Consider the following 15,711-nt stretch of genomic DNA (forward strand, 5'->3'; position numbering starts at 1 on the left):
GATTGTTTGTTTCTTCTCGTGATGTATATTTCACAATACCACACAAACAGATTTTAGGGTACAATGCCTGAAACATTGTTAGACTCTTGCAAGCAACATACGTGAAGGTCACGGAGTCGTGCACAATGTTATCATCGACGACTGAAGTCTTGTAATCCCGACTTGACTTCACTTATCAACAATAGGATCGGGTATTATTATACCGACTGCGTTGACAAGCTCAGCACGGTCACATAGCAGCGGCCATACATGATCGCTGAAGTACAACAAGAAACTAGAGTTTAGATGAGAGCGAAAAATATTGAAAAGTGCTTTAACAGTTACAGCTAATTGAGCTTTCACGGTACAACAGGTATAAGTTTGCTGTTTCCTTTTGATGAAAGTATTTAGCGTTGAGTACAATACTCAATGAGTAAAATTCCCTACTTGACAATAATACCATGGAACATAAATAACACACTCGAACGTGCTTACGCTTTAAACAGTGAGCATAGTCATGATTTTTGACGTGGAACATGAATGTATCTTTTAGAGACAAAAATATTGGGGGAAAACATCAAAAGTTACAGCTTACGGATCTTTAACGACTGTTACGATGCCTCTACAAATCAACAGGCAGAGTATAAATGAGCTAGCACGCACGTCTTGTGACGCAGTAGGGCGTCACCAACTCGGGATAACGTCGTTACCTGTCAAACACGATGGTGACACTTACGTCGGACGAGTCACCACAGCGTGAAGGCTGCGCTTATGAATTAAATTTTGCGTGAAGCCGACAAGACACAGCAGCATCGTGAACTGTGAACGTAAAAAAAAAGAGTCGACGTCCATGGTGAACTAAGTCACAGGGCACATACCTAGACAAAAATTAATAATATGTTTTCATCTTCAGACTCCCTTCCCTACTGCTGAGCATCAGGAGGGGGTTGGGATGGGGGTCATCGAAAACCGAATCTGATTCTTATATGCTCATTTTATATGTTTGTGATCACTTCTGCTTCTTCAAAATATACCTTTGAAATTGCTATTAAATTGAATTCTCAAAGGAAGCCTTATAAGACGCATTGCTTTGAGAACCAGTGCCACGTCCTTTTTAAAGATAATTTGATTGGTTTTTAAATTTGATATCTTTCATAGACTCTCATCTTGCATCAATGTCGGGGATGGGAAAATGTTGCAATACATAAAGCTGGGAGTATAACATCCGAGCAAATCAAACGTATCCCATTTTAATATTACGATGTACTCGTTGTATTACGAGGTCTTGCGTTTTTCTCAGACTATTCCTCGACTACTGCGAGACTTTACGTTATCTCCTTACGTAAGTTGTCGCTAAACATAATAAGGGACGTGTGCGTGTAAAATGAGAAAAATAAAGCAACGCGCTCTCATAACACAGTTAGCTGTCCCAGTGATAACTTTACATTGGAAAATTCTCAACACCTTCGCCTACCTTCTATTATTATATGACAGTGTGATAGCCGCTGACAACACAGAATGCATCCTTCAGAAACCCTCACAGAATTGATGTGCTGCGTTTTTTACACACTGATAACGATCTTCGGACTCATCGGGAACGTGGCCGTCTGCTACATAGTGTACGCCAACAAGCAACTGCGGACGCCGAGCAACTACCAGTTGATATCACTGGCCATCGCCGATGGTATGGTCTGCCTCATTGCCTCGCCTATGCGTTTGGCTCTGACCGTGAAAGTTCTTCGCGACGACCGAAGAAGGTTAGAGCTTCAGAGTGACTACGTCGTAATCTGTAAAATCCAGACTTTTGTCATCAACGGCTCCGTCACTGTGAGTATGCTGACGCTGACGACATTGAGTGTGGTAAGAGCGCTAGCGATCGTGGGAAAATGCTCGAAGGAGACACTAAAAACTCTGATTAAAATATTCATCGTTTTCAGCTATGTCGGTGGCATAGCCGCCGGAACGATGAAGCTGAGCACTGGAGAAGCGACGTATGTATCATGTTACAATCCAACGGGGGAGTCGACGACAAACCACAAGATTAAATACTTGGTCATGATCATAGCGATCGTCAGCTTGTTAACGATCATGATATCTTACACTTGCATCTCAGTGGCCACCAGGTGTCATCGCCGGTCCGTGGTCCCTTTGCTCCACCAGCAACAGCAAGCCTCTCAAAATAGAATGGACATTGCCACACTAAGAGTGTCGGTGACAATAATATTGTGCTTCTTGGCATCATATCTGCCTGTAGCTATTTACTTCTTCGTAATCGAAAGTGGTATTGCCGACGGAAGCACGCATCAGCTCAATGTACTTCTTGCGATGGTCTGCTTCGGAAGTGTGCTTAATCCCATAATATATTCGCTCATGTCCGAGACTTTCAAGCGCCACCTGAAAGGCCCAAGAAGCAGAACACAATCTTCCAGATTACCCAACTATCGGAGGAAAATTCATGTTGGCCCGTTGACGGGAGATTCAGAGACGTATCCCAAGAGCAGATGGCCGATGGAGAACACTGAAGGTGCCCGTGCGTTTCCATCAACGTCCGGGTTATCCGCACGGAGGTGTATCGATTGACTGTCGCAACAATCTCTGGTGACATTCGTAATACAATACGAGCGACAGTGGAGGACAGTTCATTCTCAAGCATACATGTATAATTCCTGCCTGGGCATTTTCAAGCAATGGCCGACAAATAAGACTGAACAAACAACTCAAATTCGAAGATTTTCTACAAAAATTACTTAAAGATAGTTCCATTCACTGCTCTCTAGATGTTACATATAGGTAAATGAAAGACCAACAATTGTGGCTAATGTCAGCGTTCAAAAAAAAGATAACATGTATTATTATACACCTGTTGGTGGATACTTGGTCGATAAGTGAGTCGCTTTTTCTGTTTTCGACCTGTCCATATAGAGTAGTCTAAAGGCGGGCAGATTACCTTCTGAATACTAAACATATTCAATTTACTTAGCTATTATAAAGTGGACTTCATTTTGGCTTCTCATCCCTGATATAGAAATATAAAATACTGCCGAGAGAGAGAGAGAGAGAGAGAGAGAGAGAGAGAGAGAGAGAGAGAGAGAGAGAGCCTTCCTTTTGCATAAATGTACTTATGTGCTGCACAAAGAGTTGTAGACAGAAAGTGTTAGTGCATTAAATATATGTTTGCACGTCAATGCAACATATGTATACATTTTTGTTTTAAGGAGGAATTATGTCACAGATCTTTTTGTAGAATCTTTGAATATAGATTTGCTGTATTGCATGCATGTTAAACAGAAATCCTACCTATGGTAAAATGTGCAATAAAATTTTCACGGTTTGATCGTCGCATCTCTCAACTGTTGGTAAAGTCACAATGTTATAACTTGCGGCAATTCAAAAACATGCATTTAGGAGATGATGATTCTTTCGGTGTGATTGGTGTCTTCGAATTGGCCGACATTTCTAATGGTGGATTGGGAAACCATCGTAGCAATCCCTACAAATTCCAGAGTGGTCCGGGTTTCAAGGGTAACGTTTTTTTCCTAAAAGTGATCATTTTACCTGTGTTTGTTGTTGATTAAGGGACCGTTCAGTTTTTACGGCCGGGGGGGGGGGCGGCAAAATCCAGGGGGGGTCATCATAATTTTGGAATCCGAGAAGGGGGGGGTCATCACTTTTTCACTGGTAGGAAAGGGGGGGTCACCACATTTTCAAAAACATAATACCTACAATAAAGTTCACTTTTATGCCATGGCTATGATCGACCCTCTTTACCGGCGGGCCGCCTTCGGCGGCCCACTACAATAAATATACTTTATGTATTACCCATGACCCTCTTAACGGGCAGACGCCTTTGGCGGACCACTCCAATTAGGTTTACTTCATGCAATGGCCATGATAGACCCTCTTTACCAGCGGGCCGCCTGCGGCGGCCCACTACAATAAATTGACTTTATTGTAATACCCCATGACCATCTTAACGGCCGGACGCCTTCAGCGGCCCTGTTCAGTAAAGTTTACTTCGTGCAATGGCCATGGTCGACCCTCTTTTTACCAGCGGGCCACCTTTGGTGGCCCACTAGAATAAAGTTGACTTTACGTAATGGCCCATGACCCTCTTAACCGGAGGGCTGCCTTTGGCGAACCACTCCAATAAAGTTTACTTTATACAATGTCCATGGACATAAGTTGTCTATGGAAATGAAGTTCAAAATTGCCTTACAGTCGTCCTAATTAACAGACGTTTGCATGGATGTGGCTGAGAAGTTTGTGCACTGGCATCTCTGCTAAACGAATAAAGTGCGCCGCGTACCGGAGTTCAAATCCAAACCGTGCGGGTAAATTTGACATATGGGTTTTGGTTATTTTTCAGCGGGGGGGGGGGGGGGGGGGTCATCAAAATTTTCGTCTGACAAAGGGGGGGGGGGTCATCATTTTTTCGCGAAAAATGCAGGGGGGTCTATATTTTTTTGAAACACCGGCGACAAGATTTTGCCGGCCCCCCCCGGCCGTAAAAACTGAACGGTCCCTAAATTCTACGTGTTGTTCTGCCCCCACTGGTTGTAAACGTTGGAATTGTGTGTTTCCACAAGACTCTAATCCATCCTTTTGAAACTTTACTCTACACGATACATTTACTGGTTCACGTGTTATGGAAGCATGCGAAACAGCCTACTTCTGAGAAATAACTGTAAGGGTTTAGTACACGTGCAATTCGAGAAGCCATCAGTCAACTTGATGTTAGCAGAATCACCCAGCAAATGTTGATATTGTTGTCGATAAACGGCTATATGTTTTTTTGTCACAGAAAGGTTTCTTAGTCTGAGAAAGTAACACTAATTTCATTTTTTCTTCATGAAATTCTAAACAAAAAAATCTTTCCTATAGGTCCTTAACTCAGAGTACTTTGAAAATTATCCAGGTCAAGAGAGCATTGATAGGTCGCAAAAACCCAGAAAATTGAAACGAATGCATTTTTTGAAATATCAAATGTGCAACTGGTCTAAGGTTATTGGAACACTCTTCTCGATGACATCGGGAGTTTGAATACAGGTTACCCCTTGGACATTTGCGAGTAGTGCAATTTCCAACCATCATCTTGTGGTAGGGTTAGAGACAGGAAAACTAATAGCTGCTCCGTACAAAAAAGGGAAAACAAAGAATTTAATCACGCAACTTACCTGGTGTGCAACAAAACATTGATAATCAAACCAAATTTCGAACCTTGTAAACGAAAATGGTACCAAGGGAGACAAATATAATCCTGACATGTATATGAGACTGCAATAGTCCTAAAGTTTATGTCCGCATCGATGTTGTTTTTTAAACAAAGTGGAAACCTGAACGTAAAGTCAATGTTGATTCTTCAAACACTGAGACAACGTTTTCGATCGCAACATTACATCAGGTACAGCATCGAATAACGAATTTTGCAACGTTTAGGAGGGAAGTACGGATTCGGTCGGAGCTCCTTGAGGGCTGAAGACTTGGCCTGGCGTGCACAACTCCCAATCAGACATTCTCCAGGGGGAAGTCTTCGACATTTGTTGCTGTGCGGCAGCGGTTACTGCGTTGTTCTGGAACAATTCTATAAGACTGAGCTTACGGGCTGTAACTATGAAGCTGATATTAAAATTATGCGAAACCGATCCATAGATCCCGTTGAATTGTAGATTTTTTATTTATTTGACGGGTCAACAGGCCCAAAGGCCCAATAACAGATTCCGAGAAAATAAATACAAACAAACAAGCAAACAGTACAATATCAAAAACACAATAAAAACTAAAAAATACAATATGAACAGAATGAAAACGGAGAAAGGGCTCTAAGAATAAAATATCTAGACACAAAGGTCTTAAAAGCAGTACTAAGTAAAAAAATATCCAAAGAAATGTCATTACATAATGTAATAGACCTTTGGATAAAAGCGTGTTTTTTTCTAAGAGTCAACCTGCAACATGGAACTTGAAATAAAGACGGGGCCCTAAGGCGTCTTAGTGGTGCATTAAATGGCAATTGATATAAAAGATATATTGGACAATAAGATCTCCCTGAAACATTACGTTTCAAAAAGTCAGATCTAAAACCTTCCGCCGAAGCGAGAGAGAAGGTGGATTAAAATGCATACAGGACAGTTTGTAATCACTATTAAATTACCCAAAAAAACTTCACACATATATTTCAGAATAGTTTTTGAACTTTTTCTACATGGTCACTCAGATATTGACAGTTTGGAGACCAGACCACCGTACAGAGCAGTACTCTAATCTGCTTTGTCAGTCTCCTTATGATTCTGGGGAGTCATGCTCGTGATAGACAACGATTTGTCATATTTCTTGATGGGAGACGCAACACTGGACAATAACACTGTGTTAGGAAATCAAGAGCCTACAGGTGTATGTAGACCATCAACTTACCCTTTCTATAAGACATGCGACGGCTAAGGATGATTTTGATGTCGCCCATGCAACATTGGTAGACATCCTAAAGGAAGATTTTGACTGAGTAACTACAAATAGGCAATTAGAAAATCGTTACAGTAGCATAGAGTAATTATAAAATCGTAAAATGAAATTATGAGATATCAAGAGATCACCCTATTATACATCTCTTCTACCTACAGACGAATGGCTCAATGTCTCTTTCAGTCATTGCAAATTTAAGAATTGACAAGAAGAAAGCTCTTTCATTTCCATTGCTGTTGATTGATGTTAATGATCTAGCGCTTGAAATATAATTGCTAATTCACCGAGGATCTTCTGTTTAGCCCCTAGCGCTCTCCTCTATATTGACCACAAATGGAGCTCATGGCCGACTCAGATATGCAGCAGTCTCGCTGCTTGTCTTTACGTTCTAAAATAGCACACACGGCTGTTAGTGATTTAACAAAAACTAAAATTACGAATGCTAACGGTCTTACACTAAGTTTTTTGTCTTTGACAATCATAAAACAATGAACATCAATTACACACTACGTGACGCAGTTACCAGTACTTTTAGGGCTTTTACTTGTGAATGCTATAGTTTCAAAAGCTTTACAACTTTATCACATCGGGGTTTTTTTTCTTCTCAGGGATATCGGGTATTTGCCTTAACAGTGGTCGCAAATTAAATATTGGTGGATAGTCTGAAACACAAATAGAATATTCTCAGGATTTGAATATAGTTACCTATGTCTATTGATAGAATTATCAACCTCATTTTCCTGATAGTCCATTAATTGATATAACATTGGTCAATTGACATGTCAAATACATTTGATAATGTGATGTTAGATCACAAGACGAGTTTTCGAATCTCTGCATTAAAACCGGACGGCGCTTCGTTGGTTAGAGGATGGGATAGAAGCATTAAAAAGTATGGAATCAAAGTTTTTGACAAAATGTAATGTTACCACGATGTCACACAGCATTTACAGATCGTTGACTGTATTTACATGAGAGAATAAAAAGTACTGAAAAAAAACTTAAAAAGTTACAGCTAATTGACCTCTCAAGGTACAATAGGTACAACTTTGATATTTCAAGTTTGTTGAAAGTATTTAACATTATGTACAATATACAATGGGTAAAATTCAGCTGACAATAATACCAGTGGACATTAAAACACATGCGATAGTACTATAGCACGATGGAAACTGGGCATTTCGTTATGACGTACGTGGAAGATGAATCTATTTGTTAGAAACAGAAATAGAAAATTTAATTTTAAAAACAAATCAAAAGTTACAACTTACGGATCTTAAACGACTGTAATTATTCCCCTGCGAAATAACTGACACGGTATAGAGTGAAATGAACTACCGCGCATGCCTTGTAACGCATCGGAGCATCACAAAGTAGAGATAACGTCATAACCTGTCAAACCCTATGGTGACATTTACGTCAGACCAGTCACACACAGCGTAAAAACTGCGCACATAAATCTTGTCTGCAGCCAATATAACACACCTACATCGTGAATGACGTCACAGGGCACATACCCAGACAAAAAATTAACAGTATGTTTTCATCTTCAGACCCCCTCCACTAATGCTGAGCATCGGGAGGGGTCGGGATGGGGTCATCCAATTTGAATTTCATGTACTCATTTTATATATTTCTGATCACTTCAGACACTTCTTCAAAACAATGCTTTGTATTCAGTTCTCAAAGAAAGTATTGTTAGACGCACTTCTCCGAAAACCAGTGCCACGTGTTTTTACAGTGCGTTTCACCTAGGTACCGCAACTCAGCGTATGAGACGGACACAATCCACGTACGAAACACACAATTAGCTTGGTTATCACGGACACATTTCAAAGCCACCGACTCGTCGTTTTATTACAGTAAACCAGCATGGGCAGCCGCTGTCTAGACTGAGAGATAAAGAGTTGACCAGACTTGATCTACAATGTAACTTTTTCTTGTACAATTTCAGCTAAGAGTTCAAGAGGTGAAGGTATTCTCAACAGAAACTAACTAAAAAGCCATACATTGTAGATCAAGTGTATCTCTCAGTCTAGACAGAGCGGCTGTCCCATGCTGGTTTACTGTAATAAATCGACGAGTCGGTGACTTTGAAATGTGTCCGTGATACCCAAGCTAATCGTGTGTTCTGTACGTGGATTGTGTCCGTCTCGTACGCTGAGTTGCGGTACCTAGGTGAAATGCACTGTAATTTGATTTGTTTTAAACTTTGATACCTCTATCAAACACCCTCAACTGCCATCAATGTGGGCGATGGGGAAAATGTTGCAATAGTTGAAGCTGGGAATACAACGTATAAGCAAATTAAACCATTATGTAATATTGCTATGTACTTGTTGAATCAAGAAGCGGTGCGTTTCTCATACCATTTTCTCGACTACTGCGAGACTTTACGTTATCTCCTTGCACAACTTATAGCTGACCAGAATTAAACGATTGAGAGAGTCAAATCAGAATAACACAGCTAACATCTCCAATAACACAGCTAACTGTTCCGGGAAACTATATCAGACCTTCTCAACACCAAGGCTACATCCTGTGTGATACCCATTGACAACACAGAATGCATCCTTCAGAAACCCTCACAGAATTGATGTGCTGCGTTTTTTACACACTGATAACGATCTTCGGACTCATCGGGAACGTGGCCGTCTGCTACATAGTGTACGCCAACAAGCAACTGCGGACGCCGAGCAACTACCAGTTGATATCACTGGCCATCGCCGATGGTATGGTCTGCCTCATTGCCTCGCCTATGCGTTTGGCTCTGACCGTGAAAGTTCTTCGCGACGACCGAAGAAGGTTAGAGCTTCAGAGTGACTACGTCGTAATCTGTAAAATCCAGACATTTGTCATCAACGGCTCCGTCATTGTGAGCATGCTGACGCTGACGACTTTGAGCGTGGTACGAGCGCTGGCGATCGTGGGAAAGTGCTCGAAGGAGACACTAAAAACTCTGATTAAAATATTCATCGTTTTCAGCTATGTGGGTGGCATAGCCGCCGGAACGATAAAGCTAAGTACGGGTGAAGAGACCTATGTATCTTGTTATACTCCGACGGGAGAGTCGACGACCAACCAGAACATTAAATACTTGGCCATGATCATAGTGGTTGTCAGCTTGTTAACGATCATGATATCTTATACTTGCATCTCAGTGGCAACCAGGTGTCATCGCCGGTCCGTGGTCCCTTTGCTCCACCAGCAACAGCAAGCCTCTCAAAATAGAATGGATATTGCCACACTCAGAGTGTCGGTGACAATAATCTTGTGCTTCTTGGCATCATATCTGCCTATAGCTATTTACTTCTTCGTGATCGAAAGCGGTATTGCCGACGGAAGCACGCATCAAGTAAATGTATTGCTGGCGATGGTCTGCTTCGGAAGTGTGCTTAATCCCATAATATATTCGCTCATGTCCGAGACTTTCAAGCGTCACCTGAAAGGCCCAAGATGTAGAACACTATCATCAAGATTACCCAACTATCGGAGGAAAATTCAGGTTGGCCCGTTGACGGGAGATTCAGAGACGTATCCCAAGAGCAGATGGCCGATGGCGAACACTGAAGGTGCCCGTGCGTTTCCATCAACGTCCGGGTTATCCCGCACGGAGGTGTATCGATTGACTGTCGCAACAATCTCTGGTGACGATCGCAATACAATACGGGCGACAGTGGAGGAGAGTTCATTCTCAAGCATTTAATTCCTGCCTAGGCATTTTCAAGCATTGGCATATAGATAAGACTGAACAACAACTCGAATTCAAAGATTTCATATGAAATATTTAAAGATAGCGTCAATGTTCGCACTCGACTGTTTCGTAGGTAAACGAAAGGCCAACAATTGTGGCTAAAGTCGGGGTTCCAAACAAGGTAACGTGTATTATTATACACCTGTTGGTGGATACCTGATCCATAAGTGTTGCTTTTTGTGTTTTCGATCTGTTCGTATAGAGTAGTCTAAAGGTAGCAGATTACTTTCTTAATGCTACATATATTTAACTTACTTAGCTTAGTGGACTTTATTGTTAGCTTATCTTATCCGTGATATGGAAATATAAAAAACGCGTGGATATAACAAAAATCGTTGTTATACAGGCGTATTTCATGCAGTTACATATCATTTGACGCACCAAGGTGTTATTTGTGTTTGAAACCGTATATAGACAAGCCAACGGAATAGGGAGAGAGAGAGAGAGAGAGAGAGAGAGAGAGAGAGAGAGAGAGAGAGAGAGAGAGAGAGCCTCTGTGATTAATACATGTGGCTTGTTCTAGATTGAAAGTGTTGATGCATTAATTATTTGCATCATTGCAGCAAAAGTATATTTGTTTTTCAAGGAAAAACACGAGTATGATATTTCCGTTATGTACAGATCTTTTTGTGGAATCTTTGTGTATAGATTTGCTGTATTAGATGATAAGTAGAAATCCTACCTATGGTAAAATGTGCAATAAAATTTTGTTTGGTCGTCGCATCTCTTAACTGAACTGTGGTTAAAGTCACAATGCTATATAACTCGCGGCAATTAAAAAAAACATGCATTTTAGAAGGTAAAGATTCTTTCCATTTGATTCATAACATTACCTGAAATGATCGTACGGATCTACATTTATGAAGGTGCATTGTGGGAAACTATCGTAGAAATCCCTACAGATTCCGGAGTGGTCGGTTTAACGGGTACTCTTTTTTCCTGCAAAAGATCATTTTACCTGTGTTGCTTGTTGATTAGATTCCACTTGCAATTGCCCTAATGCCGTATTGAATTTACAGGTAAACGCTGGCAGTGTGCTTTTCCAAATTATGACCATTTTCCATCGTTTTGAAACTTTACTCTACCCGATGCATTTACTGGTTAAGGTGTTCAGCACGCATACTAAGCACCCTACTTCTGAAAAATAACTGTAAGAGTTTATGGCACACGTGCAAGGCGAAGAGCCTCCATTCATCTCGAGGTTAACAGAATCACCAAACGAATGTTGATGTTGTTTACAACAAAATGTTTTATGGGTTTTTTTCCACCGAAAGGAAACGTTTCTGTTTTTCTCCATGAAATCCTGATCACAAAAATCTTTCCTGGGTCTTTTGCTCGGAGCATTTTGAAAATATCTCAGCTCAAGAGAGCATTGATAGGTCACAAAACAACAGGAAATGGAAATCGGAAGCATTTTTTGAAATATCTAATATGCAACTGGTCTTGTCGGTGACATCGGGAGTTTGAATACAGGTCACCCTTTGGACATTTACGAGTAGTGCAATTTCCAAGCACCATCTTTGGATAGCGTTAGGGACAGGAAGACGATAGCTACTCCGTGCAAAAAAAGGAAGAGTGAGGCCAAAGTAATTGAATTCCTTGTTTTGCGTCCCCGAGGGCATTTAGGCTGGACGTTTTACGGTGGGAACATCCATATGACATTACCGCATAGATTTTCTTCCTACAAATCTTTGTCTAGATATTATTATAAATTGTATACTTAAAAGACCTAGATGCTTGCAGAATGACACATTGTTATGTCAATTATGGAGATAAAAATCAGTTTCTGAATTGATTCTCGAATGTGCACTCATTTTACTCGGAAACAATCAAGTAAATAGTAAACTTCAGAATATAAAATTTTCTGAGTTTTTTTTTAAATGCTCACCTTTCAAACTATCCAGTGGACGCAAAACAAAGAATATACAACAAAACATTGAAAATCAACCAGAAATTTCGAATTGTAAATAAACACGGTTCCTAAGGAGATCGGTATAATCCCGTTGAAGTATATGTGATTGAATTGGTTCAAAAAGTTTATGTCCAAAATTGATGCTATTTTACACAAGTGGAAATCTGAAGTCAACGTAAAAGTCCTTAAAGTCTATAAGAAGGGCGTCGTGTTCTTTGACCATATTTCCTCAAAGCAAAGATCCATTATGTTCATCCTTTAAACAGTGCGGCAACGTTTCGATTGCAACATCGGGTGCAGCCTTTCGAATAATGAATATTGCAACGTGTAAGAGGGAAGTAGGGATTCGGTCGGAGCTTGTTGAGGGCGGGAGAGAGTTGGTAATGGGCTGAAGTGTCGCGACTCTCGAGCAGGCATTCCCAAAGGGGGTGGGGGTAGTCGTCAACATCAATTTTTCCACTTTTTAGCTGCAACGTAGGGGTTATTTCGCTGCTCTAGAACAATTAATGTAAGTATACTGGGATGTATTTATTAAGCTCATAACAAACTCATAAAGTTGCGCAAAACTGATCTATACTTTCTATTGAATTATAGAGGCGTCAGTCTCCTCTCCATCGTTCGGGAGTCATGCTCGCGTTCCAAGTGATAGATAAGGATTTGTCATATTTCTTGATGGGAGATGAATCCTATTTTACAACAACACGGTGTTAGGAAATCAAGGGCACATGTGGACCTTAAACTTACGTTCTTATATAAGCCATGCATTGAACGGCTCAAGGTGATTTTTCGCCCATGCAGCATTTTGTAGACATCCTAAAGAGGACATTTCGACTGGGTAACTATAATAGGCAATTAGAATCGTTACAGCAGTATAGAGCAAATGTTAAATCGTATAATGCAATTATGAGATATCAAGAGATCAGATGATTGCCCATCTTCTTCTACTTAGACCAATAGCTCAATTTCTCTCTCACTCTTTGCAAATTCAGGGCTTGATGGGAAGAATGGCCTTTCATTTCCCTTGCTGTTGACTGATGTTAATGATCCAGCGCTTGAAATGTTCAGTTTCAAATTGGTAATTCATCTGAAACTTTAATGGTGTTCTCCACTGTACTGACAACATATTGTGCTCATGGCCGACTCAGGGGTGCAGCAGTCGTCATGACGAAACCCCAACCTGACGCGTTCTTTTTCAATGTTTGTACTATGAGAAACGGGGGTCTATAAATACGCTTTCCTGCGTAAAAGATGAAGTAGTTCAAAGTTTGCTGAATGCGCACGATGTAGACACTACGCCCTCTGCTGTTCACCCGATGAGAGTAGTCTGAGATAACCATTTTTCACATAAAACCGATGATTTTTTTTCGAGTATTTCCAGCATTTGAAGAAAGGGTAGAGTCTTACTGGAAACGCGGTTTTGCTCGGAGATGCTGCCATTTCTTTGCATTTATGAACGGTTGTCGAAGAGGGCAGTAGTCAGTTTCCTGCATAATGTTATATGAAATTCCCCACATTACACGTCAAATACATACTCGCTAATTGCCACTACGTACTTACCCCATGATCCGTTTGAGTGACACATGGCAAATATACCTACTCAGTGTAATCACTTTCAATGTGTAGCACATATTCTTGAAATGAAAGTTACTGACGAGAACCCATTTTCACCAACGCCAAAAGCTTTTTATGTAGGTACTACGAGCTCCTTGTCAAAGTTAATGCCATTCAGAATGCAAACTGATATCACTAAATGAGTCAGTCGAATCTTGTGACAATGTTAAAGTAGATAGGAAGGACGCTTTTGAAAGAACTAGGGCTGCAGGTGTTGCAAGCTAAAGGGGGATGCATGAATATTTACCCTGAGGTCGCCGGATCAAGTAGAATGAGCGAGCGAGTTAATGAGAAAGATGAAACTCTAACCTAAACCTGCATCCTATAGTAGCCAAATTTGGCAAGTGACTTTTACTTCGACTTCTTTCATGGCTAGTGTCTCCATACTTATATCTAGAGATCTCTAACATGCACATAACGTAATCTATCTTTATGTAAAGTCATAATTGTATATAAAGTATAACGTTGTTAAATGCTTGATGGACCAACGTGGTGGAGAACATGTTTTTGTCTGAACAACAGGTATAGTACAATACATTCTACAGTGAATTTATAAAGATATTCTTGTAGTGACCATAGGCTCTGTTTCCGTCTTCTAGATACATCTGACCAGAGTGGTGACGCGGAAAAAGATATCGTTGTCATGGTTATCCGAGGGATTTTGTGCGTCATCCCCAAGTTATCAGTTAACACTTCAAGTTGACAAAATGCCCACAAGCGTTAAGCGAGGCCATCCTTTTGAGCATTGTATGTAACAAATTTATGTAACAAAGCATTGCAAGGGCAAAGTTATATATAGTAATCGAGCATGAATCAGAGCGGAATGCGACTGACAGTGAGAAATAACATCTTTAGTACAACTGTAATAAAGGCTTAGAGGATAGATAAATAAGTGGAAAGCAAAGCGCGATCATGTTACCTGAAGTTTCAAAATGACAATTTGCTCACCAGTTTCATTTTTAACGATCGTTGTCCAAAGCCTACTCGGCGGAAGTCAAGTTGAACCGAAACACGGAGACACTTGATGCGACTTTTCACCTGTCCGAATTTAGTCTGTCAGAACACGTATAGGATAGAAAATACATGGCAAATGAAGGAAAAGCATCAAAATAAAGGGCAAATGAAGCCCTAAAGTTCCATCAAGTTTATATTTTGATGTATTTTCCGGTACCTTTTCTATTTGTGAAATGTAATTTTTTGTTCTCCAATTCCGAAATCATAACGAAATACCTAGTATTCAACTTGTCAACACAGCTGTGATGGTGTTATTGTTGACAACTGAATTTCAGCCGGAAGGAAAATTCATTTGTTACCAGAAACTATTCCTAGTGTAAACAAGTGCATTGTTTGGCAAGGCTCATACTTCGCATTCTCAATTAATATTTTTCAATGGACGTTTAATACTATGATCTTCCGTACAGAAAGTATATATCAAACCAATGATTACCCAAAAAGACAAATAAGCAAAAAGAGAAATCAGACCAAACACTGATAACAAGGAGACAAACAGGAACGACTGAACTACAAAAAGTATGACATGTACTGATAATATGTATTAGACGGTAACACCTGATGACCGATCACTGATGTACAGGAACAGCAACTTGAAAGTGGAGAAAATTTGATGATCAGCAATAACTGGAAAAGAAAACTGCAAAAAGTGATGTTACAAAGCAATGACGAGACAGGAAAGATAACTGATGAATTGAATGGACAGCTGGGTATCCCACAGTGACATGGGGATACATAATCCTATGGTGGTTTCTATAATGAAAACAAAATGCAAGATGCTGGGGACACGAAGAAGGAGAAGATGTCCTTCTTTCCAAGAACCAAGACAGGAATACATTACCAAGTAATTATGAATGCCCATGTAACCATAAAACTATAATGCATATGTTTCTGCCTGTTTGACTGATTCCTATTCGGGGGACTAAGAACATCTTCGTCTCTGACTCTAGTTGAAAGAGATACTGTTGCTAGGGAACGGACAAAG

At 40.4% G+C, this 15,711-nt stretch overlaps 2 protein-coding genes across 2 annotated transcripts; both read left to right on the forward strand.

Moving 5' to 3' along the window:
- Positions 1–1,497: 1,497 nt before the first annotated feature.
- On the forward strand, positions 1,498–2,559 carry LOC139146198 (QRFP-like peptide receptor). The gene has a single exon (XM_070717605.1). It carries the CDS (start codon positions 1,498–1,500, stop codon positions 2,557–2,559), a length of 1,062 nt encoding a protein of 353 aa, XP_070573706.1.
- A 6,445-nt stretch (positions 2,560–9,004) lies between these two features.
- Positions 9,005–10,144, forward strand: LOC139146199 (neuromedin-U receptor 1-like). Its single transcript, XM_070717606.1, has one exon. The coding sequence runs from the start codon at positions 9,005–9,007 to the stop codon at positions 10,142–10,144; it is 1,140 nt and encodes a 379-aa protein (XP_070573707.1).
- The last annotated feature ends 5,567 nt before the right edge of the window (positions 10,145–15,711 follow it).

This window comes from Ptychodera flava, chromosome 12 (genome assembly GCF_041260155.1).
Source record: "Ptychodera flava strain L36383 chromosome 12, AS_Pfla_20210202, whole genome shotgun sequence".
Lineage (NCBI taxonomy): Eukaryota > Metazoa > Hemichordata > Enteropneusta > Ptychoderidae > Ptychodera > Ptychodera flava.